Source organism: Aulostomus chinensis, chromosome 19 (genome assembly GCF_037954235.1).
Source record: "Aulostomus chinensis isolate RoL2024-O1b breed Wild chromosome 19, RoL_Achi_v1.0, whole genome shotgun sequence".
In the NCBI taxonomy this organism is placed as follows: Eukaryota; Metazoa; Chordata; class Actinopteri; order Syngnathiformes; family Aulostomidae; genus Aulostomus; species Aulostomus chinensis.
The window spans coordinates 14,185,655-14,209,499 of NC_141338.1; the positions used below are offsets into that span (position 1 = coordinate 14,185,655).

Consider the following 23,845-nt stretch of genomic DNA (forward strand, 5'->3'; position numbering starts at 1 on the left):
AACCAAGCTGAAAGAGTGGCTTCATTTAAGTGGTGGAACTGAACTTTGACTGTGCTTCAACCATCCAAGATCACAGTAAGAAAAAAAAAATTATCATTGTATTTTTACTCTTCTAGCAGTCACTAGTATTGCTTTTTAATGCAGGTTTTACGATGTCTTTTACTGCTTTAATATATGTATTTTTCATTTAACTTGATTTAAGGTGAGTGTCATGAAAGGCACCCTTACAAAGGTATCATTTATTGATAGTAAGAAACATTTTTAAGATAAATAAACACTTGGAAATTAACATGAAATTTATTTACTGATCAAGAACTCATCGATGAAAATCTTGAGGCGTATCAGTGTGAGCGACTGACCTTATTACAGGCATTTCACAGGAACATATTTAAAAAGACCAAGCATCTTTGAGACAACATCAATGCTAACGCTAACGTACTGCTCAATTTTAGAAAGCAATACTTTGGTGATGATTTGATTCAAATCGGTATTCAGCATTTTGATTAATATTGGATTGTTATTGCCGATGTGTCCTTGGTATTAGGAGGTACTGCTCATTTCTTCAAACCCAGCAGTATCACTGGCTGTTTTGCTGGGGGGTCATGGGGGTGCCCTCTTCCTTGCCCCTCCAGTGGCCTGATCCGGCCTCAACTCTCACTACTATCCACAATTCATCTAATACTGTTCAGCCCCCGCCCCCCTTCTTCTCCTATCATAATTTGTAAAGTTATTTACGTATTTTGAATTCATTTTGTCTTCACGCCCTCTCATAGCATGCATATCATACTTAAACATCACAAAATGACTAAATTGAGTGTCTGTCTTGTTTGTTTTGTTGTCTATGTCTCTTACACTTTGACTGACTTAAAAAAAATGATCAGTCTGACTTCACAAAAAGTGACCATCATATCAACTTGTTTTCATACAAATAAACTGTAATATAAGCTGTCAAATAAAATCAGGAGTAAAATGTTGTAATCTTGTATTGTAATATTGTCAATATGGCGCCTCCCTAATAAGAAGTTGTGGTTCTGAACAGGCCAAAGAGGCTGTAACAGCTACGATAAGAGGCTTCTTGTAGCACGTCTTTATTGGGCAGGTGCATCAGAACGCAGCGGACAGCCAGTTTAGAAATCATACAATTCAAACACAGCCATCGGCAAGAATACTCAAAGCCATCCAGTGTAAATAAGATCTCACTATATGACACAAATGACGATGAAAAGCACATCAACCAAACGTTGACTCTTAAAGATGCTGACGCAGAACTGGCTGGCGGCAATGGAAGCCTGTCAGGTGTGTGAACCTACAGGAGATACGACTTTCCAGCTCATCCCTCCAGGCGTTGTAGAAGGTGGCATTGGGTCAGTATAAGAACGGGTGCTGGTGGATTCTACAGAGTCCACATCAAACCTGTTTTCCTCAGAGATGAATTACACCGGAGGCTTCAAAGTCAATGCCGCTGACTGACTCAGCAGTATTTCTAAAGTCTCCATGATCATTTATTTAGGCGTCCACCTAGAACAAGTTCACTCTTCCAGGGCCCGATCTGAGCAAAGACCTGGTTTCTGGGTGAGCCCCCCTCCATCACCACCTAGCCGTTAAGTCTCTGAGTGACCACTTCTCTGTACATGATCGAGATATAGACGAAGAGGAGCAGGATAACAAAGAAATCGTCCATGAATCCCAGCAGGCCAAAAAGAGCTTCAGGGAGGATGTCGAGCGGCGAGGCCAGGTAGGTGAGGGCGCCCACCAGGCACAGAAGAATCCGGATCCTGAACACCCAGAAGATGCCGCCCATGGAAAACATCTCCCGAAAGGCGTGACGAAGCAGTGTGGGCACGTCCCTCAGCCTGTCCATTAACTGAGGTGAATCAGAGGACAAATATCATGAGACCATCTGCTACTCAAACAAGCTGGCAGCTCGTCTGCATACTTCTTTTTACAACAGAAAATGTACTCGATTAATTAAGTTTGTTTGAGACTAATTTAATTCGGAACACTGCTTACAAAAGTGGAACAACTGCAGCTTCAGTCAGTATTTCGCTGACATACTCACAGATCGTGGCTGGCCTGAGAACCTACGGTTGTAATCATTAATATCTCTTAATAACAGCTGCGGCTCCGCCTCGCCATCCTGGACCCTCTGAGGAGCGGCGTGCTCATGAAATAGAGCGAAGAGCAATGTTACCTGGTTAAAATAAAACAAATTGTGGATTAAACCAACATCTAAAGCGGACACATGTTAACGAGGGATCAAATGTGTGGTAGAGGCAGCTACTGCCTCTAACTCCTACTCTGATGACCACTGAAAACTAAAAGGCCCATCAAGTTTTTAAATCCAGCAGAATTTAGTGTTTCCCTTTGAGTATTTAGAATTTTTCATTGACTCGTCCGCATTTGTTACAATTCTTACCATTTGTCTGCATATGGGGCAGTTGATGGCCCCCAGCCAGGTGCCGTACCTCCAGTAGGCTATAATACAGGAACCTGTGGAGGGAAAATGAAGGATTCAGCCCCAGACCAAGAAGTAGATGTTATAGGACATATGTACTCTCATGTACCGGCATATTTAATAATTCCAATGTATTTATACTTCCTAAAATAATCCAAGCTAAATCATTTCAGTTAGACCTACAAGAGACTTAGCAACACTTGCTAAAGCATAATAATAAATCTGTTGAAAGGTTAAAAACAAATAGAAAAAACGGAGGGAAATCATCGCCACCCCTAACAGATAAGTGGTATAGAAAATGGATGGATGGATGGATGGATGGATGGATGGATGGATGGGAGGGAAACCATTGTTACTTCATTTTTCGTCTTTGTCTTTGGTTGGAGTTTCGTAGTAGAATCCAGACAAACATCTCACCACAGAAAAGATGTCCGCAGTTGGTTTCGACAGGTAGAACAGCCTGCTGTAAACACACGGGGCAGGACATGTCTGTGTAATACTGCTGCCTGGCCTCCGGCTGAGGATTTTCTTCCTAATAGAACACATTTTAAATGGAAGGTAAATATAAATATTAAGACAGTGTTCTTTACATATAATCGTTATACCCAGTCATAAACGACTTTTTCTTCGTCTGAGACGAGGCAGCTGGAGTTCTATCCTCCTGCTCACCTGCTCTGTCTGGAGCTGCTGTCGGACGGCTCGTACATGCTCCTGATTCTCCGGGTGAATGTTCTGCTGCTCTTGCCTGTGAGGTCAAAGTGGACACTGAGGTGGCAACACAATAGTCCTCAGATGAAACCTACACGTGGCTCCAAACATTTATTGACCCTGTGGTTTTAGACTTAGCAAAAGAGGTACATTTACCCTTTTTTTTTTTAATTGATTGAGTTTATAATATGTTTACAATTTGTGCATACTGAGAAAATTTTAAAATAAGGATTTTCTTTCCTTCCAACACATTTAGACAAGCCCATTAATCATTTATTAACCACATTATTTCCTCCTCATAAACAAAAGATGATGAGAAAAGTAGACGAGAGTTTTAAAAACTGGGCTGAAACATCAGTCACCATTCTCCTACACCTGTCACTGAAGTGTCAAAAAGCCAGTGCATCACTACAGTTGGGGTGATACTGTGTGTCATAGCAGCTTACCTGCAGAGCAGAGTGAGGATCCCTGCCAGGAAGGTAACACTGAGTACCACGACGAATAAGACTTGGTTGCTGACCCCCTCAATAAGTGTGTCCTCATCTTGGATGAGGTAATCCACGTCCCCGCACTGATTATCCTCCATCACCCACAATCATAACCCAGGACACTAGAGAGAGACAGAACACATTCGGCATTTCAGATGAGCATATCACCTGTTAGATACCAGGTACTGTGCTGTTATTGTAAATCCCAGCTACCTGGCAAAGGCTCCACTGACTCACCGCGTCTGTAGCTAATGCGTTCAGTTAAGCACTAATGAGCCCTTAACACCTAATAGCCATCTGTAATTAATTCATCCGTTTAGCTAAAGTTGTTAGCCACGGTGGTGTGGAAGCTTCTCCCTCGGTTGCTGTTGTTATTAAATACTAATAAAGGACAAACAGCCAGTCACCATCGTCTGCCTTGTTGAACGGGGGGTCTACGGCTGCAGAGTCCACCACACATTGAGCTCACCTCCGTTCAGAACCCCCGCATCTTGCTAGCCACTTGTCCGGTCAGCACCATCCTCTCGACCGTTTCTCGCCCAGAGGCTCCGCTCAGGGACTGAGTGATACCCGTGCTTTATCTTTTTATTTTCTATCAATAACCTTAAGTGTTACGTGTTAAGTGTGTTACGCTTGTCGCCCGTTGTTTTTCCGACTCTTCCGCTTTTCATCTTCTTCTTCGTTAATGGCTATTAACAAGTGGCTAAATAGATCACAGTTGCTTTGCCGCCACCAACTGGCGTGGAAGTGGAATACGAAATTAGTCAGCATATCAGATAATTACAGAAGAGGGTAGAAATATCCCATAAGCTTTAAAACCGTCGAAAAATAATTCAGTGACTCTCACAAACGTATTAACTTATCCTGCCTCCAATTTATCCTCTCTTTCATCCCTTTCGTCAAAGTTTTTTTTTTATTTAAACCTTCTTTTACAACAAAGAGATATAATGACAAAGACTTAAACAGTAAACATCAAAAAACGTTGCATGATATTTGATCGCAGTTGACGCTAGGGGCGGGGCTGTGATGAAACCCACGTGACCCAGACACCGGAAATGACACTTCAGCGCGCTGTCACAAACAGCCCATGTAGCTTGTAGCTACAGCCAACAAATACAGGGACTAACAGGGACAACAGGCCCACTGACGCTGAGGCGGAATGCCTCGTTATGCGCAGCTAGTGATGGGTCCTGCGGGGAGCGGGAAGGTAAGTTCCCATTCTCCTGTTCTGTCCTCTCAACGTGCTGTAATGACGTGTTATGCTAGCCGGCTAAAGTGCTAACGTGGGGTTGTTTGACTTTAATACAGATTTATGTATTAATTATATGTTGTTTTTTTTCCATTTCAGAGCACCTACTGTTCCACCATGTCCCAGCATGCAGAGTCATTGAACCGCTCAGTTCATGTGGTTAATCTGGATCCAGCAGCGGAGCACTTCGACTATCCTGTCATGGCAGGTATGGTGACTCATTTTGGGTCAGTACGTGAAGTGAACTGCGTCGCTGTCACTCATGTTTATTACTACGGTTCTTTGTTTGCAGCGGTGTTGAACTACTGGGCTGTATTACAGTGAGAGGTGTTCCTAATGTAATTATAATTTAGTGTTTACGCCCATGAGCGGCGCAGAAAATATCCTGTTACTGACACCTGACACTGTCAGGGGCTGGAGCCTATCCCAGATGACATTGGGTGAGAGGCGGGGTTCACCCTGGACGGGTCACCAGTCCATTGCAGGGCCATCAGGAGCAATTAGGGGTTTAGCATCTTGCTCAAGGACACTTGGACATGGTCACTGGGAGAAGTGAAGATCGAACCAGTGACCCTTCAGTTGCTAGACGGCCACTCTCCCTCTGAGCCATGCTGTGTTTGACAGTGTCAACAAAACAAGTAAAAATTACAAGTTTATGTAAAAGCAAAATTCATAGTAAGTATAATGATGATAACTCTGAGGACATGGATTAATGTGACCACACACCAGGGGTGTGATAGTCAAGGGCAAACTGGGACTGACAGGGCCACAAAAATCCTGGGATGACAGGTTGTTTTTGTTTGCTTTTTCAAATTTCTGAGTTATTAGAGTCATAAGTAAATTAAAAGTGGCCGAACACCTTTGCTGAAAGATGCATAAAAACAATGTAGATGCTTTCTGTGGCCCTCTCCCCTCTTAATCTACAGCAGAGAAAAACATAGTGACGTGTGTGTGTGTGACCTTCCAGTGTGGGGAGTGAACTTCATTTTTCCTGCAGTGTTGGCCGAGTGTCCTGAGTCAGCATGTGTATTCAAACGGCTACACGGTTGTGTTGTCAGACATCCGCGAGCTCATCCAGGTGGACGACGTGATGGAGGACGACTCTCTGAGGTTCGGCCCTAACGGGGGTCTGGTCTTCTGCATGGAATACTTGGCCAACAACTTAGATTGGCTAGAGGAAAGCCTGGGTCATGTGGAGGATGACTACATCCTGTTTGACTGCCCAGGTGAGGAGGGTGGGGGGGTTAAAAGTCCTCCTAATCTTTACAGATCAGTTTTGACCTTGTGACCTCTGTCTGCAGGTCAGATTGAACTGTACACACACCTCCCCGTCATGAGGCAGCTGGTGGAGCAGCTCCAGCAGTGGGAATTCCGGGTGTGCGGGGTCTTCCTGGTCGACTCCCAGTTCATGGTGGAATCTTTTAAGGTTAACAGCGCTCCCAGCATCTCCAGCATCAAATGAGTCAAGCGTGATATAATAACGAAGGCTGTAAGTGACCTCGTTTCTCTCCCTGTTCCCTGAGCGCAGTTCATCTCTGGAGTCATGGCTGCCCTCAGTGCCATGGTGTCATTAGAGATTCCTCAAGTGAACATCATGACAAAAATGGACCTTCTCAGTCCCAAAGCCAAGAAGGAAATCGAAAAGTAAATATCACGCTGTTGCAAATCTTGGCCTCCTCAGCTTTGCTGTTGCAGTTGTTCGGCAGAAAAATGCATCCAAATGTATTTTAACAAGATTTTCAGAAAATTGTCAAAAGATAACGTGACTGTGTGTTTAGTGCTGTTGTCTTGTGGTCAAATAAATAAATTCATTATGTAAAAATAATTGATCATGAGATAAGATAATTAGATGAACTCGTTATCTCAGTGTAACCTGACCACTAACTTCTTATCACAAGGTGATGTGAAAGACAATGAATTGCAAGTACAGCTTTTCTCATAATAATACAATAAAACCATCTGTAATGTGATACTTTGAAAAACACTGTAAAACACATTGATGGACCATATCTGAAATTAGTTTTCTGTGATCGCAAGGTACCTGGACCCAGATATGTACTCCATGATGGAGGATAGTTCAGATACCATCAGAAGCAGACAGTTCAAGAAGCTGACGAAAGCCATCTGTGGGCTTGTAAGTAGAATCCTTGTCTTTACCCTGAGTCTGGTTTGGGATCTGGATTGTACCTCTGTAATGAGACGGTTTCTTTGTCCGGGAGTACAGATTGATGACTACAGCATGGTGAGATTCCTGCCCTTTGACCGCACAGACGAGGAAGGTGTAAACATCGTCCTGCAACACATCGACTTCTCCATACAGTATGGAGAGGACCTGGAAGTCAGGGAACCAAAGGTGAAGAAACAAACAAAACACAACAGAGTTATCAGTTAGAGTCTGGCTGTCAAAGGTAATTACAGTGCATTTAAAAAGAAAAACTTTCCCATTTTTTTGTGTCCTCCAGGAAGATGAGGAAGACCCAGCTAACACAAATTACGATGAGATTTTTCAAGACAAGGTGGACAGCTGAGTCATTGTTTCCGGGGATTCAGCTATAAAACGGACTTGACAGTCTTTATTGAAATGAGGCTGATGAAAAAACTGTGTCACAGTTAGTAAAGCCTGGGTGGATACAACTGACAAGAGGACACAAAGCAACAAGGCCCTGCAGAACTTGTGTTATGTTTGGTGGTTTTGACGCTGCCTCAGGAAATGTGTGATGTCGACCTATTTACTTTTAGTTACTTTACACAGAGGCTGATGTTTAAAGAGTCATTAATTATGAATGCTATATTTTTAATAAAATGTTACAGAAAGTGCTGAACTTGTCTTCACGTGTATTTGAAAAGTGGCGTGTCAGCGCCCCCGTGTGGCCGGTGGTCAGTTTGACGTCGGCACTTCCTGTAAAACTGAAGGGTGGGACAGGCGGAAGCAGCATCTTACGGTGCTAATAGTTTTCTGTCGCTGAGCAGTTGGATTGATATAAATCACTCAACATGCCGGTGAGTGGGTTCTACATTGTTCTTCACGTGTATGTGGGTACACGGAGATGTTTGGTGTTGAAATGTGAACAAAGTTAACACACGGGCCTATGAGATCATGCTAGCTGAAGTCTCGTTCGTATAGCTTGCTAGCAATGTGAGCATTCGCTCGCAGTTTAATTACATAGCAAATGTCAGTTATTCATCATCTAAACTTCACGTATTAGTTTGGTGTGAATTCCATATATTATTCGGCAGCGTGACAGCTCACCCTAGACTACAACAGCAGTGACTGTTAGCAGCGATGCTATCCGACAGAAGCTAACTTCCCTGGTGTTCAGTCAAAAATATGTCAACAATGGTTTTCCTGTCAGGCGTATCACTCCAGTTTGATGATTCCCGACACCAGACTGGTGGGAAATATGGCTCTGCTTCCCCTCAAGACCCAGTTTAAGGGACCGGCCAGAGGAGACGGTAAGTCTTTGTCCGCGTGCAAAATAATCTGGAGCAGAGTCAAACCGTCTGCAGGACAGACGCATTTACCTTGTATTCTTTCATTTATTAAGTGCTTTGTATAAAGTGTCTCTGCAAGATGCTTTGTTATGCCACGTTATCACTTCCTGATCAGCTCCACTTCCATATATGGTCTGAAGAGAGGCTCATCAACTTGTTCTGTCATGCCGGTTTCCAGTTTTTCAGTGAGACAATCTGTTTAGCTCCTTTTTGTTCATGTTGGACGTTTCGTTAAAACAAGTAAAGCAAAACAATGCTGCTTTTCCAGTATAGCTCTGATCACCAGACTACTGGTTGGATCCAGTCTCTCACAGAAATATCATATTTTGTTGAATTTTCAGTCAAGCACAGTGAGTGCAGGGATGATGCGTTTTTGTATGCCAGTGTAGAAGTGAGCATCTCCATGGGTTCCGCCCACCAAACACCAATGGGACATCTACATTGGATTTTGAATTATTTGTGGCTAGAAGCTCTGTGGCAAACACAAATTTTTGAGACTTAACACATTTTGTTTAACAAAAAATGTTAAACTTTTAAATGTTAACAAACTTTTATTTATATATATATATATATATATATATATATATATATATATATATATATATATATATAAATTTTGAACTGCAGTGCAATCTTCAATTTTACATTTATTAAATCTAACACAAGCAGTTGTGGACCACTGCAATAGTTTGATAATTCTTTAAATGTTGTAATGCATGATATGTGTTGAGCGGAGAGCGTTGTTGTGTTGACCGGGCCTGTTTTTACGTTCCAGGCGTGGAGTCAGACATCATCGATGAGGCTATCTACTACTTCAAGGCCAACGTTTTCTTTAAGAACTATGAAATCAAGGTAAGAAAGGTAGCATGCATATATTCTCATTCCAGGTGACCAGAAGATATTTGGCCTACCGTAAGGTGTGTGTGTTTGTGTATGCTTCATTCTTCCACATGTCCCAGCTTGCTTCCTCTCAGCAGTTCAGTCGCTCAGCATTCAAACTTTGCTGCCAATCCGTGGTCAAACACGGCTGAGACGAAACACTCACACGTGAGATAAAATACACATTATGTTTTGTGTTTCTTTCAGAATGAGGCGGACAGGACACTGATCTACGTCACACTCTATATTTCTGAATGCCTAAAGAGGCTACAGAAGGTAAATGTCACGAGAGGCTTCATGCAGCTTTGATGATTAGAAATAAAGCCTGTTTCTTAAAGTAGGAAGTCTCAACTGTGGATGGTTTTGGGGTCATTAGATGATAAGATGAATATGCAGCTTACAGGAAGGAGGCTTCTATAAGTGGGCGCTCGTCAATTTAAACTTTATTGATGACTTCACCGTGTGTGTGTGTGTGTGTGTGTGTGTTGTAGTGCAGCTCCAGGAATCAGGGAGAGAAGGAGATGTACACTCTGGGCATTACTAACTTCCCTATTCCTGGAGAACCTGGCTTCCCTCTCAACGCCATGTATGTTAAACCCGCCAACAAGCAGGAGGAAGGTGAGAGCAGCACTATAAAATATATAGATAAACCTCTTTATATATGTCACTCTCCTGGCTCCACAGCACCCAGCGTGTTAGTGTTGTCACAGTGGCTTCATTAACATGGACGGCAATAATCCAGCCGACTTTATTGAGGTTCAAACCCGGCAGCATCTTCTCATCAGGAGCAGAGGGCTTCAGTTTCCCCCTCAAGGATTCTGGCTCTTCTAGAATCAAGAGAAAACAGCAGCTGCTGATCAAGAGAATTTCAAATTTCCCCATTAATGATGTATTATGTCACCACCTGCCATATTCATTTTTGCGACCCGAAAGGCAGATTAACTATAATCCATGTGCCCTCTGTGTATGATGATCACGTGGAGGTTGTATTAATACCAGCACCACCCTGTCTCCAGAGACCATGAGGGCCTACCTCCAGCAGATCAGACAGGAGACCGGCTTGAGACTATGTGATCGCGTGTTTGACCCCCAGACAGACAAACCCAGTAAGGTGAGTCAAACGACTTCACATTCTCATGAGAGAGGTGGATTAGTCAAGCCTGCTTTGGGGCAACATGGTCGGCTCACGGCACGGCGACTTCACGACGTGTTAACCGAGGCCCACCCCGGGGAGTCGGCTCACTCGTGTGAGCAAAAAAAAAAAAAATGGTGGGAATTTGGAAGGGTTCTGTTGACAGAAACAAGCTGCAGAACCTTCTTCCTTAATCTTGAAGGCTCCGGTTCAGGAACACTTCTCAATTTCAGTTCAGCTTGCCATTGTGTGATCACATCAGTCCCCCTCACTATGTGAAACAACTACCTCTAAGCTAACTGGCTAGCTAGCTAGCTAGCAGCAGCCCCAATGCTTCTAACAGTTGCTCTGTTTCTTGCAGTGGTGGGTGTGCTTTGTCAAGAAGCAGTTCATGAACAAGAGCCTGTCAGCTCCTGGACAGTGAACCAGTTCAGACCCTCGGTTCTTCTTCTGCCAGATAGGAGGGGTCTGTGATGCTTAGATGATTTTATACTCAGTTCCAGGATGTCTTTACTTATTTGGATGTTGATCATATTGAGCTGGTGCTTGATTCAATAAAGCAATTATGAATATTTGAAAATATTTTGCTGTGTTCTGACTGACATTTGAGCTGTAGATACACATTTGACCTCAGAATGGAGTGAAACGAGACAGTTTCCACACTGAGCTTTATTATTACTTTCAACAGCATCCACTGACCTTTAAAAGTAGATACAACTGCATATCTGTTGTTCAAGTGATGCCATTACTCATGCACGACCACAACCGCTGTAGCTCAAGCAGCTTGATGACGGTTTCCTTCTGGGATGGTACGGAACCTTCAGCGCAACTGACAAGAGTTCCAGCAAGGAAAAGCATCAATAGAACTAATAATTATCAGTTTCAAGTGAGCCATGATTGTGAAACTGAAGTAGCTAAATGGAACACAGCCACCACTTGTGCTTCTCCTAATAGAACACGTCCAAATAAGTTTTGAGTTCAAGTGCATGTGTAATGTTGACACTTGCCAAGCAAGAACGGATAGTTAATTTACATAGTAAAAAAAAAAAAAAAAAAAAAAATACAAACATTACACTGTGTGCTCTCTTTGGTTTGTTCCATAAGTGTTTTGTTTTTTTTTTGGGATACCAAACAAGCCTTCAAAGATGGCGTTCCAGAGTTAAGGCAGCACTGGGTGAGAGTACACTTGAAGTGCGGCGGGGTGGGCCTCTGCATCGCTAACGTGCGTATTCGATGTAGACCGGATGGCTCAGTGTGGCAGCTTGAATAAAAACCTCAAAAATGCATCTTCAAATAGTCTCACTCTAATAAATAGGTACATGTACAGTCTGTTTCAGGAATGGGCTGGTTGGGGGGGGGGGTCCCTAAAATCTGATCTGTATGTACATAAAAGGAGACTGACGACATTCATCTTCCTTCGAGGGTTTGATACGACCTTGGCCAAGGTCAACAGAAATAGTGTCTTGATGATAACTGATGATGATTCTGCTCCTTAATCCTCCAAGCACACTTCGCTTTGACCAGTTGTGCAATCCCGTGTGTAGCTGTAATCTGAAACAACATCAAGACAAAAAATTACTCCATCTGGAGAATAAATATGTACAACTGTGACACCATCTACTTGTTTCCTTACAATACTTCACCCACAAGGTGTTATTTACCCTTAAAAAAAAAAAAAAGTACACATCTTGACTCGCACAAGTGAGCAAACACGACTCACTAAAAGGTAAATGACACTTTTGGAATGCAAAGTTTTCTGAAGGACCGTCCCCACCAGGTCCTGGTGACATCAATCTACTATGAGTTTGTTCTTACTCTTGTGTTGGGGGCTTGAATGAGGCCTTAGTCAAACGCCATCTCTTGACTCCTCCGCACACAGCGGGCAACCTTCTTCTTGAAAACCCCCGTGGGATCCTCCCTCCACTCTTTCTGCAGGGGCAAACAGAGTCATGCCATTGGAACAACAAGCAGAAATATCAAGTATGACTGTACAGTGACCTGCTTCCCCTGATACACTCCCTATGTGATGTAGAGGGTAGGCGGGGTCACCGAGGACGTACTCTGCTTTACTCTGGTTCTTTTTCTTCCTACACAACCTATCCCACCTGACCATGATTCATGCCGCCATCTTCATTGTGCAATACATCTTGTTTTGGTCACTTGTGTTAGCAAACACAGGACTCAGGCCAAGGACAAAAGGCGAGGGACAGTCTTAGGGAGGTGGAAGTGTCTGAGTAGCCGACAGATGTTTCAGAAGAATGTTCACTGTTGCAATTTTTTGGCTGCAGCTCTTCTGACTAAGAGATAAGATGGTTTCAACCAGTCAAGACAGGCTGAGATTTGGAGCCCAGTCACTCAGCACACTGTTTGGAATCCATTTTAAAAAGGCCCACGCTCAATTATGGAGGCGTAGGCGAACGCGTATTCACATGTACAAATCATGGGCCTTGTTCACATGACGTTTTTACAGTCTCATAGTTAGCCCTCACATGGACTTGCAGGCAGGAAACACAGCTCTTTAGAATACATACTCAGGTTCGAATGCATCCTGCTACTCAGCCATCACTGACAGCGAGCATCTAAGATGTCACTCACTGCTGCATCAACGTTGGCAGGAGAGTCTCCATTGGGGTCAGCCAACATGGAGATGACGCTGATCATGATGGTCTCCACAGTGTGGATGGGCAGCCAGCGCTCCTCAGGCTTCTCATAGCCATACTTGTCCTCCCCAGGTTCATGAAGGATGGAGATGCAAACGTCGCCATTTTTCGCAACTGGAGGAAAACACACACACACACCAAGTCTGTACTTTGTACTTCAAAAACATCTGATCTCATACACACTAGTGAATGAGTTCAATAATGTCAACAAAAAAACCCCCAAATGCTTATTTACAGTGACACCTGAAATTACATCAAACAACAATTCTGACTCAAACTTTCACAATAAAAGAAGACAAAAAGATACTGATTTAAGTCATTTTCGTAGTGATAAAATAGCCACGTGGTGTTGGTGCGTACCGTTTGGATGCCAGATTTCTGTGATGAACTTCATCTTCGGAGGTCTTAAAGGGTAGTCGCGGGGAAAAGTTAGTGTAGCTTTGAAGAAACCTCCTTCGCTGAAAACGACACAAAAGATGATGTTAAAGACAAACATTTGAGATGAAATCAGCTGACATGAAGCTGAGATATTGCACTCAAGCTCCTAAAACTCACGTCACTCACAATAGTGTGTCTTGAGGTCCGATGACAACCACCTCCCACTGAAAGATGTCATCATCATCCACAAGACCTGCAGAAAAGCCCTCCACTGGATTTTTGTTTAACTCTGAAATCAAAAATACAATTATTCCTTTAAAGTCCAAAATAAGAGTTTTAAACTGAGCAACGTTTTTCTGAGATGTACTGGGTTGGAGGTAAACACATTTTAAACAAGGTTACTTCTGGGAATAGTGATTACATCAACTATCTTTTAAAATGTAGAAAAATAAGCTTCATCTTACAGCGTCAAGAAATACAAATCACATGAGAACCCATGAAAGATGTGTCGAAATATTTACCAAAAATTTTAGAAATATATATCTATACATGGCGGCACGGTGGTGCAGTGGTCAGCACTGTCACCTCACAGCAAGAAGGTTCTGGGTTCCAGTCCCGGCTCCATCACAGGATCTTTCTGTGTGAGTCTGCATGTTCTCCCTGTTCCTGTGTGGGTTCTCTCTGGTACTCCAGCTTCCTCCCACAGTCCAAAGACATCAAGAGGGGATGAGGCTGATTGATACTCTAAATTGACTGTAGATGTGACTGTGAGTGTGAATGGTTGTCTGTCTCTATGTGTTGGTCCTGTGATGGACTGGTGACCTGTCCAGGGTGAACCCTGCCTCTCACCCAAAAGCCCCTGGGATAGGCTCCAGCCCCCCGTGACCCTTAACAGGATAAGTGGAAGAAAATGGATGGAAGTCTATACATTTCCCAATGGTTTATGTAATATTTCCCTATAGACATGCACAAGAATACTAGCAGATGTTAAAAAACAACAAGTATATACACTGTAAATGGGCTATAAACCTGTTGTTTAAAAAAAAAAAAGGTTATAGTTTATCCCTAGATCGTAGCTAGTACAAATTTGCCTGGATTTATTTTGATATAAAAAAGGTAGAGGGGGAAAAGAATTCTCCCAAAGTTAAAAGAAACCACAAGTGAACTCATCAAGAAAAAGAGAAATTTGTCATTATATTTTCACACAAGTCCAGAAAAGGTAGAAAATTCGAGATGGATCCCTACTTAACAGTGGTAATGAACAATTCCTGGAACCGAATATGGGTCAATTTCAACATTTACGGTTCGTCCGGTGCCAAGAGGCATCATGCGGAAAATTTACGTGAAATCCGTTCATAAAGTTTTGCGTATTTTACGTAAGAGTGGTAAAGAAAAACTAACTGAACCATTCACATGACCTTCTTGGGAAGGTAGCAGTTATTTAAAGCACAAACCATGCTACATTTATGCGCACAAGACAACAGCTTAAGAATATCCAGACATATCTGTTCATGGCCTCTGTGTGTGTGTTTATATCATAGTTGAGCAATATCAGCTAGCATAGCTGTCACAACTATGCTAACAGTTTACTGCTATCAGTGACACGTGCGTTTTAACACTGTTGACACCAACTGTGTCTGTACGGAAAAAAACATTGGAAACCCAAATTAAATAAAAAAAAACAACTGAATTACATATATTCAACTAATATTTTATTCACCGATATGAGACAATATAATAGGCTTTAATTTTAGTAGCAACACTCAGCTAACTTACCTGCTAATTGTTTACGTAGTAATAACGAGGACTGCTCCGTCATTTTCACTCTGTCTTTTCGACTCTGTGTTAATTGTCTCGACTTACGAACTGTCAGGCTGCCGACAGCTGAAACATGAGGCTGATAATGTTGGAAACACCGTCCACGTTTCTTCTCGGTGTCTGTGAGAGTTCCCTGACGCCAAAAACACTGCACTGAGAGGAAGGCACCTCGGTATTTATTGCCCTCGCTTGGTCTTTCAGGCAACACCGCTGCTTTTGTTTTAGCCTGCTGTTCACCGTTCAGACTTCCCAGTAAGAGCCACTAATTAGAAGATAAATTAAACTCACATTTAACACCGTGGTTGAGTTAAAGGACAGTTCAAGTCAGCGAATGATTCTTAATTTTTCCGACTCAACCACGACGGAAACTTTGTCTGACAGACAAAAATCGGGGTACAATTGTTTCCTGGCAGCAGGTTAGTAGTACATTGGGACACAGTGTATTGAGTACAACTCGTTCTTTGTATTCTACTCCCTTGAATCAGACCTGCAGACTCGTATAGAAAATAAAACCCTGCTAATGGTTATGCCAGTTTTTGAGCTTGGCCTAGAAAAAATAGATTAAAAAAACTATTGTAGTTCGCAGGTCAATCAGGCATGATACACAATTTCTCAAATTAATGCTCAAAAATTTCTCACAACATACAAATGCTAGCTGGAACAATCCCACTTTCACTGAGAGGAAGGCAGAATTTAAAGGAACTACTTTGGAAAACACTTCTATGTTGGCATACAGTCAGAAAAGAGAATAAACACATGAAAAGAAGTCTTACTGATGATTTCAAAATATCTGGAGTTGATTTGGGTCACATGCCATGGAAGATGGATTTTCAAATAAAAGGATGATGCATTTTCCATTAAAGAAGAAAAAATAAAATTAAAATAAAAGTATGTTTTATTTATCCAGATCAGGAATAATATCTGGTATTAATTTGGACTAACGATGTGCCAACTATTGTAGCAAAAAACAAAAGACTTTTCATTGAAAATTTAATTTAAAATGAAAGAAGCTGTAAATTTGCAATAAAAACAGATGTGTCTTAACTAATCATTTAAAAAAAACACGTGGTATGGATTTAGAGTCAGTGGGTCATAGGATGTGGAAGCTAATGGAACAAACATGAATTTTGTATCAAAATACTTATATAAAACCTAGAAGGAAGTAAACTGCAACAAAAAAAGTGTGACTTACAGGTAAAGAACTGGATGTTTTCAGAGTCAAAGGCACTCAAATGCTTTTATTGTCTGTTGACTGGTTAGTGAAGTCATACAACAGCGTGAGATGTAATTTGAACGAAAGCTCTACCTGTCTCTTCGTCTGCTGCTACCGTACCTCTACCAGCTCCTCGTTACTCCCACCACACACATTCAGATCCCTCCAAGGCAGCTTTCAACCCCCCCCCATCTCGCTCCTCGCTCTTTTCTCTAGCTGCCACATCCTCAGTCCTGTGGCTTTACACCCTCTCCTGCTTGAACCACTAAAAATACTATAACGCTCAGTATATCCACTCAATATAACTCCACTAAAAGCTTGACAACGATTTTAGTCTTGACCAGAGATCACTCCTGCTGTGGAAGAAAATACCTGATGTGGGTTGAGCTGAGATTTAGTCTGGCCAAAGAATCATCCGTGCAACATACATCAGTGAAATCAACATCAAAATTGCTGTGCTCCTGTCTAAAGTGCACCACAAAGAGACTTTCCACAATCCTCCTTTCTCATCTTCTTGAGTACTGAGAGACTTGGACATTGTTTCTGTAATCCAAGGCCAGCAGGAGATCCACCTCACTATCTGGCCTTTTACGTGTTTAGTCCCCCGGCCTTCAGAGCTCCTCCTCAGGACAAACTGCTCCTGTTGTTCATATTGGTTCTACTTGTGAGGAGGTATGTCCTTGTACAGCGCTATCGTACTTCTATGTAACATGAATGTATACTTAAGTGAACAACAGTACGTTGTTTCTTTTTTTAAGCCTTAAGTGTATCAGCAGCTTGTTTAAATTCACATACAGTATAAAAAACACTGTTAACATTCACCTTTCCTCTCCATGACCTGAAAAAAAAGAAAGAAATCAAAACACAACAAAACATTAAAGCTGCCAATTCAAATGACCTGCATGAACTCTCAAACATGGCATCTTTTCCTGGTTTTCCCTTACTGCGCGATATTCGACACTTAAAGAGATACTTCACCAAAAAAAGGTTGTTTTTTTTGCCTTTCATTTATTCACAAATGGGTATCTCAGGGTCAAAAAGATGTTTTTCACCTCCTGCATCACTTCTTTATGACTCCAGAGTGCAGAAAGAGCCAACCACGTATAATTAGCTTGACGCTAATGGTGGCCGATGGCTAACGACGGAAAAAAAAAAAAGTCCAAACATAGCCATTAACAAACTCTCAAGCGCATCGTTCGTATGCTCAGTAATCACTAACACTTTCGCTTTGTTTTTTTAACAAACAAAAAACATTCCCGGTGAGAAATTTATTTACAGTAGCTTGACCAGCTAGCTAGCTTAGCTCCTTCAATTGAACTGATTCCTTTACATCTAGATTTTCTCTCAATTTCCTCATATTGCGAAAACCCTTAACTGACATAAACCCAATTCTGATTCTAATTGTTACCAAACTTTGAATGCATGAATTTATAGCTCCGCTTTTATATGTAACTTGAATCTCTCATCACTTTTTTGGCAGCAGGCTGCGCTTCTGCTGCTGATGTTTACCACTTTACAACACTCTAATTCATCAGATTTCATTACAGCTTTAAGGCCACCGCTCTTAACCTTTAGTCATTATTTTTCACAGATCATAGGCTTTATGTAATTCTCTCTCTAGATTAACACACTCTTCCATAATATTGCACAACGACCTGTTAAAATGTATCCTGGTAAACATCAACAAATCTTTTTATTTCCACCACGTGAACAATGTCTAGTGGCTACTGCTAATTGCTGGTTTGCACCGTCCACCATCAGAGCATGTGGAGAAAAAAAGTGAATGAGGCAACACTGTAAAGCTCTCTGAGTGCCTCCTAAAGCTCTACAGTATATAAATGAAGCCTATTTACCGTTTACAAAAACCTGAGTCTCCTGTGGGAACTTCTGTGCTGCTTCAACCAGCTCTCTGTTCACCTCAGATCTTTTACTGACTTGTTTGTTTTTCACCCGCAGGCATCCATCATAAATGCAGGGGAAAGGCAGCGTTTTAATCAAATATGTATCAGTAGGTGTTTTACTCAGGTTGGTATCTTGCCGTCAGCCTCACTTTCTTTATTAATCTTCTCCATATGCTTTTCATGCAGCCCCGCAGACTACAGAAATGTGACAAAACCCCAAATATCTGAAGGGGATAAACACAGGTGCATAAATTATTCTGTTTGACAAATCAGCAACAAGCAACCCATGCGTTAGTGAAGGCAAAACGCTACAGATTTGAACTATGTTTCAATTTTAGTTTCCACTATGTATGTACATATGTACCTTTGTCTGAAAGGTTCTATTCAATGCAAAGAATTGATTTTTCTTTTGCAGTGAAATAAAAAAGTATGGAGTCCCGGAGTGGTCACAGAGGAGGAGGTTTTTCTTTTCTTTTTAAAAATTTTTGTAGACATACAGAAAGAGGGAAAAATATTTCTATATTATAATTTAATTAATCAATATAATATAATATATATAATATGTATATATAATACATATACATATAATATATTATGTATAATATATAATATAATCATTTAATTCAATATATTTCAAGACCAAGATATGGACCAAGACATATTATTTTCCCTCAGTATAGTTATATTGAAGCCACAATATATTACTTATTCAAAATCAAAACAATTCAATTATGAGTCCAAGTTCTATAAAATTACTAAACTGTGGAGCAAGTCATATCTCATTGAGGGAATAATAAGGATTGAATCTTGTGGCCTAAAATAACACATTGATGGGTGAGGTTTTGTCTCGTAGCCTCAAAATAACTAAATTGAGAAAAAAAAATTTCATAGCCTTAAAATATATAATTTTCTCTCTGTGACCGCTCCAGGGCGTCATATTAACGGACCGCCACACCAGGAATGACTCCAGGCACACGATGAACACGTCTAATCCATAAAGGGGAGCGTGTTTCTGGAACTACTTTGATCTTAAAAAGATCTAATAAGATACTGAAATACCATATTATTAGCCAATGATATCATACACTCATGTTTAAAATTCTCAACTTGCCTCTGTGTGTATTATCACTGGAACCAGAGGCTGTCCAGGCCGTGGTCCCCGGTTTAATAGCAGGTAATTGGTTGCATTGATTTGACCGGCAATTCTGCTCTGAATGCAAGGACCAAGCCATCAATGTGGACGTTTACACCTCCCTAGAAGTGACTTCAAATGAGTGACTGTAATTGAAGTCTACATGAATAGTTTGAAATAATGTGAATCATTTATGAGGCATGCATCTACTTACTGGTTGAGGATAAATAGCCTTCTATCTGGGGACCTCAGAAAGTTATCCTTCACTCAGAAAAAAAGGGTATTTTGCCTGTCAGGTCCTGACAAATTGGCGTCCCGAGCACGCAATTTTTTTTTCCCTTTCTGCATCACTTCTTCAGAATGCAGAAAGAGCCAGCTACGTAAAGTCAGCTTGACGCTAATTACCACTGATGAAAACATTTCAAACTGCAACTATGAATCTGGAAATATATCTGTCTATTTATTTATGTGTAAGTAGGAGATTAAAAAAACATTGATGTGACAAAATCATTTAAGGATACACTGCCAGATTGGCTCAAGAAGTATTACTGAGACTGAGTTAGGCTTCATATATCAGACTACAGTTAAAAACAGTTGACACTTACATTTAAAACTCAAAACAAGATTTATGTTTTTCATCTTTCAATAATTTATTTTCTCCTTTAATGGAATGAATCTTTTTAACTTGTGACTGTGAGTCAAGGGCAGCATGGTGGTGCAGTGGTCAGCACTGTCGCCTCACAGCAAGAAGGTTCCAGGTTTGAGTCCCGGCTCCAGCAGGGAATCTTTCTGTGTGAGTCTCCATGTTCTCCTGTTCCTGTGTGGGTTCTCTCTGGTACTCCAGCTTCCTCCCACAGTCCAAAGACATCAAGAGAGGACGAGGCTGATTGATACTCTAAATTGACTGTAGGTGTGACTGTGAGTGTGAATGGTTGTCTGTCTCTATGTGTTGGTCCTGTGATGGACTGGTGACCTGTCCAGGGTGAACCTGCCTCTCACCCAAAAGCCCCTGGGATAGGCTCCACCCCCCCGTGACCCTTAACAGGATAAGTGGAAGAAAATGGATGGATGATGGACTTTAATTCAATATGTGGGTTCAAATTATTATTATCATTCTTTTTAGGAAAGTAAACACTTCCCTCAACTGGGTGATTTAAGTTTAGCTTAAGGTTCTTTCATTGCCAGGTAACAAACGGGTTCACTTTTCACTTTTTGCAAGCGACACATTTCATCACTGCAGAGCTCACTTAAGGTGAGGCACTAAGGGAGTGTGTGCATGTGTGTGTGTGTGTGTGTGTGTGTGTGTGTGTGTAGTACTCAATGCATCCAGTTTTCATGTGTCTGCAGTGTGGAGAGAGATTACATCCGTTGTTCACTTTTCTCTCCGGAACAAACATGATAGAATGGATCATTATCAGCTGGTTCCTAAAAGAACCGGTTCTGTTGTTCCTGTAATCATAATTTAATTATTTCCCCTCGGTTGTGTGATTAATAGAGAAAATAGTACAGAAATATAAGTTTCATCCCTGTTTTCCAAGGACAACCTGACAGGAGAGCAGCTGAAACTTAGACCTGGACCTCAGGTTAATAAACCGGTCATTTAAAGACGAATCATTTTAATGAATGTAAGTTTCCTGTTTTCAAAGACGATTGGAGCCAGCCTGACCCTCTTTCAACCAGCTGAACTCAACAACATAACTACTTCAAAATCAAATGTGCTGGGTTTTATTTTTAATATAATGAATTTAATTTCCTCTTCATGGGAAATAACAAATTTTGTAACTGTCAAACTCATTATTGGGCATATTACAGGCTTTCACATGAAGCCCACCTCACAATGATAATGGAGAGGAGGAGGGGGAGGGGGAGGGGGAGGGGGAAGAGGAGTTAAAAACAAGAGCTGTACAGTGCAGTTAGGTGGGTGATGTTACCTCAGCAGATGGCACTGTGCGCCACATTTTAAAAGGAAAGCTTCTTTTAACTGTAGATCAGCTGAAGATTACATCCTCCAATTTCTGTGATTTGAATAGTTGGAGAGTTTATCTATTTTTCTTATCCAGACAGGATTGCTGAGGATGCCATTTTCTCTCCACTCTTACGGGACAAACAGGCGAGATAACGAACTTGCGCAACTGCTTGTGATTCTTGTGAAGTAAACGTGTGTGATAAGAACCTTTTTCTCTGTCTGACACGATCATCAGGGGAGCCGCAGCAGCAGATACAGAGATGCCTTTTCTGACTTTTGGGATACAAACAGAAAATGTGCTCTTAAATTGCAGTAATCTGCTGCAGGTCAAGGCTTTTAAAGAAAAAAAAACAGCTTTATTTGGGCTTAATTGGAATTACATGAATGGGTTTCTCTGTAACTGCAATTTTTGAGAATTAATTTATGATAAGACCAAAAATAAAAACCAAAAAAAAAAAGGGTTCCTTTTTGGGGGAAATTGTTAAATTAAATTACAGAGCAAATACAAAAAAGATTATAAAGTCAACTGAAAAATATCTTAAAAAACAAACATCCTGCGAGATCATAAATCAGGCGATGTGTGATAGCTCGTGTTTGATACATGGCTGGTGTTGCGTTTTCACATTGATATGCCCTGCTTTAAGTAATGGTGTATTAAATCCCCCAGGGACAGCTCAACACCCTGCATGGCTGATTACATCCTGCTTTGATTTAAACCCCCCCCCCCCCCACACACACACACACACACACCAACAAACATCCTCAGAGTTCCCCATTCTGCCCGGAAATTAGTGGGCCTGGACAAAATGATTAACAAATAGCTGGTAAATAAATCTAATTTTGTCACTGTGGATTCAAAACCTTCCCCTCCAGCATCTAGTATCACACTTCCCCCTCCATATCGGTGCGTAAAGATAAGTCCAATTTGCAGTGGGGAAAGAAAAAAAAAAAAAAAGAGCCACACTCATTGTCATGTTTTGTTTTTTTTTAAACGATTTTTAAAAACTCATTTGAATTTTAGTGGGTCAGCTGTGAATCACTCGTCATGTGAATTCAAAGCAGAAAAGTTAATTAAAGCTGCAAGCAGCGTTGTTAGGGCCTGAGCCCCCGCCTAACCGCGGCCGGATCGCCGGCCCCAATCCAACGGTGTAATCGGCAAATCCCTAGGCCTTGTAGTTTAGGAGATACGAGCCTCAGTTCGCTGCACAGTGCGAGTGCAGAGCTGAGAGCCGGCCCTTTAAGAGCCCCTCCCTTCTCTGCTCGCTCTCTGCCATCTCTGTCAGAGTGGAGAGCAGAGGAGGATTTGGCAGTTTTACTGACAAACACAGTCATAACTCAGCATATGTTGGTCAAAAGTGGAATGTAAAGACATCAGTGCGTAGAGTTTTTTCTCAGGAATTCAATGGTGTGTTTTCTGAAGGTGTGAGTGTTTTAGTTTAGAAGCTACAAGTGTTTGTTTGAGAATATGTACATGAGGGCAGAGACCCTCCAATTGTGGTTTCCATGACTACAGTAAACAAATCTCTGCCATCTGTGCAGGAGTGGAGAGCAGCTGAAAAGTGTACATTTTTAGTGTGTGAAAAGCAAAATACTCTGCACATGTTGCTTGGAAGTGGAATATAATTCCATAATTTTGTAGAGATTTTTCTGAGGAATCCAGTGGTGTGTTTTGTGAAGCTGTGAGAGTTTTAGTTTAGACGTGAGAAGCATTTGTTCGAGAGTATGTACCATGAGAGGACACGGCCTCCCCATTGACTTCCATTGTAAGCGTGAAACGTGTCTCCCCGACTTTGATGGCTTATAAAATGGGAACCGATTAAGTTTTGAAAAAACCTTTAAAGATTTTCGAAGAGCAGAGTTGTGTGATTAATGTGTGAAAGTGTGGAAGCGATACCATTAACGGCCTAGGAGGAGATAGATTTTGTTTGGGGAGATCAAAAACTCCTCATTTTGACAGTTTTGTCCAATTTGTGGACTTTCTGTTGCAGATAGGTGAGAGGTCAGAGTGTACGAAATTTTCGTCTTGATGAGACGAGTCCAATGATGTTGGTCCCATGTCTGTCGGACATTCGTGCAAGCAGTTATAGCGCTCCCAATTTTTTGCGAGTTTTTTGACTCCCTAGGTGGCGCTATTGAGTTTTTGCGAATTTTTTTTTTTAAATATCGAATTTTTCGCCGGACCGGACGTGCGTGCCAAATTTCAGCGAATTTCATATATGTTCAGGGGGTCAAATTAAGGATTTAAGAGTTCGCGGAAGAAAGAAAGAATAATAATAATTAAAGCTGCAAGCAGCGTTGTTAGGGCCTGAGCCCCCGCCTAACCGCGGCCGGATCGCCGGCCCGAATCCAACGGTGTAATCGGCAAATCCCTAGG

The 23,845-nt window shown here is 41.6% G+C and overlaps 4 protein-coding genes across 5 annotated transcripts; 2 read left to right on the forward strand and 2 right to left on the reverse strand.

Annotated features, from left to right (window-relative positions):
• Positions 1-339: 339 nt before the first annotated feature.
• rnf170 (ring finger protein 170) lies at positions 340-4,349 on the reverse strand. Of its 2 annotated transcripts, none has more exons than XM_086187131.1 (7): positions 4,059-4,349; positions 3,610-3,773; positions 3,125-3,200; positions 2,873-2,987; positions 2,417-2,490; positions 2,060-2,191; positions 340-1,864 (listed from the first exon to the last, which is right to left on the reverse strand). In XM_086187131.1, exons 2-7 carry the CDS (start codon positions 3,747-3,749, stop codon positions 1,595-1,597), a joined length of 807 nt encoding a protein of 268 aa, XP_086043257.1. In that variant the 5' UTR covers positions 3,750-3,773; positions 4,059-4,349; the 3' UTR covers positions 340-1,594. The 2 variants fall into 2 exon arrangements, with proteins under 2 accessions (XP_086043257.1, XP_086043256.1); XM_086187130.1 differs by having other exon boundaries at positions 4,121-4,346.
• A 349-nt stretch (positions 4,350-4,698) lies between these two features.
• gpn3 (GPN-loop GTPase 3) lies at positions 4,699-7,687 on the forward strand. The gene is made up of 8 exons (XM_086186609.1): positions 4,699-4,858; positions 5,000-5,108; positions 5,959-6,126; positions 6,202-6,326; positions 6,429-6,544; positions 6,938-7,034; positions 7,125-7,253; positions 7,363-7,687. Exons 1-8 carry the CDS (start codon positions 4,811-4,813, stop codon positions 7,426-7,428), a joined length of 858 nt encoding a protein of 285 aa, XP_086042735.1. The 5' UTR covers positions 4,699-4,810; the 3' UTR covers positions 7,429-7,687.
• Positions 7,688-7,761: 74 nt separating this feature from the next.
• arpc3 (actin related protein 2/3 complex, subunit 3) lies at positions 7,762-10,985 on the forward strand. Its single transcript, XM_086186610.1, has 7 exons — positions 7,762-7,900; positions 8,254-8,353; positions 9,168-9,244; positions 9,479-9,547; positions 9,763-9,889; positions 10,288-10,382; positions 10,765-10,985. Exons 1-7 carry the CDS (start codon positions 7,895-7,897, stop codon positions 10,825-10,827), a joined length of 537 nt encoding a protein of 178 aa, XP_086042736.1. The 5' UTR covers positions 7,762-7,894; the 3' UTR covers positions 10,828-10,985.
• A 69-nt stretch (positions 10,986-11,054) lies between these two features.
• Positions 11,055-15,431, reverse strand: ube2g1b (ubiquitin-conjugating enzyme E2G 1b (UBC7 homolog, yeast)). The gene is made up of 6 exons (XM_086186611.1): positions 15,218-15,431; positions 13,628-13,730; positions 13,424-13,521; positions 12,999-13,177; positions 12,219-12,332; positions 11,055-11,954 (listed from the first exon to the last, which is right to left on the reverse strand). Exons 1-5 carry the CDS (start codon positions 15,258-15,260, stop codon positions 12,246-12,248), a joined length of 510 nt encoding a protein of 169 aa, XP_086042737.1. The 5' UTR covers positions 15,261-15,431; the 3' UTR covers positions 11,055-11,954; positions 12,219-12,245.
• Positions 15,432-23,845: the final 8,414 nt, after the last annotated feature.

What these genes read in the sequence shown, in the direction of transcription:
- gpn3 (XM_086186609.1), top strand. Translation starts at nt 4,811, where the DNA reads ATGCCTCGTTATGCGCAGCTAGTGATGGGTCCTGCGGGGAGCGGGAAG. An exon ending in CGACTATCCTGTCATGGCAG is followed by an intron (nt 5,109 to 5,958) that starts GTATGGTGACTC and finishes TTGTGTTGTCAG; the next exon opens with ACATCCGCGAGCTCATCCAG. An exon ending in CATCCTGTTTGACTGCCCAG is followed by an intron (nt 6,127 to 6,201) that starts GTGAGGAGGGTG and finishes CTCTGTCTGCAG; the next exon opens with GTCAGATTGAACTGTACACA.
- arpc3 (XM_086186610.1), top strand. An exon ending in CGCCAACAAGCAGGAGGAAG is followed by an intron (nt 9,890 to 10,287) that starts GTGAGAGCAGCA and finishes CCCTGTCTCCAG; the next exon opens with AGACCATGAGGGCCTACCTC. An exon ending in AGACAGACAAACCCAGTAAG is followed by an intron (nt 10,383 to 10,764) that starts GTGAGTCAAACG and finishes TGTTTCTTGCAG; the next exon opens with TGGTGGGTGTGCTTTGTCAA.
- ube2g1b (XM_086186611.1), bottom strand. Translation starts at nt 15,260, where the DNA reads ATGACGGAGCAGTCCTCGTTATTACTACGTAAACAATTAGCAG. An exon ending in AGAAATCTGGCATCCAAACG is followed by an intron (nt 13,178 to 13,423) that starts GTACGCACCAAC and finishes GTTTTCCTCCAG; the next exon opens with TTGCGAAAAATGGCGACGTT. An exon ending in CTGCCAACGTTGATGCAGCA is followed by an intron (nt 12,333 to 12,998) that starts GTGAGTGACATC and finishes TTGCCCCTGCAG; the next exon opens with AAAGAGTGGAGGGAGGATCC.
- rnf170 (XM_086187131.1), bottom strand. Translation starts at nt 3,749, where the DNA reads ATGGAGGATAATCAGTGCGGGGACGTGGATTACCTCATCCAAGATGAG. An exon ending in AGCAGCTCCAGACAGAGCAG is followed by an intron (nt 2,988 to 3,124) that starts GTGAGCAGGAGG and finishes GTGTTCTATTAG; the next exon opens with GAAGAAAATCCTCAGCCGGA. An exon ending in GCCCCATATGCAGACAAATG is followed by an intron (nt 2,192 to 2,416) that starts GTAAGAATTGTA and finishes TATTTTAACCAG; the next exon opens with GTAACATTGCTCTTCGCTCT.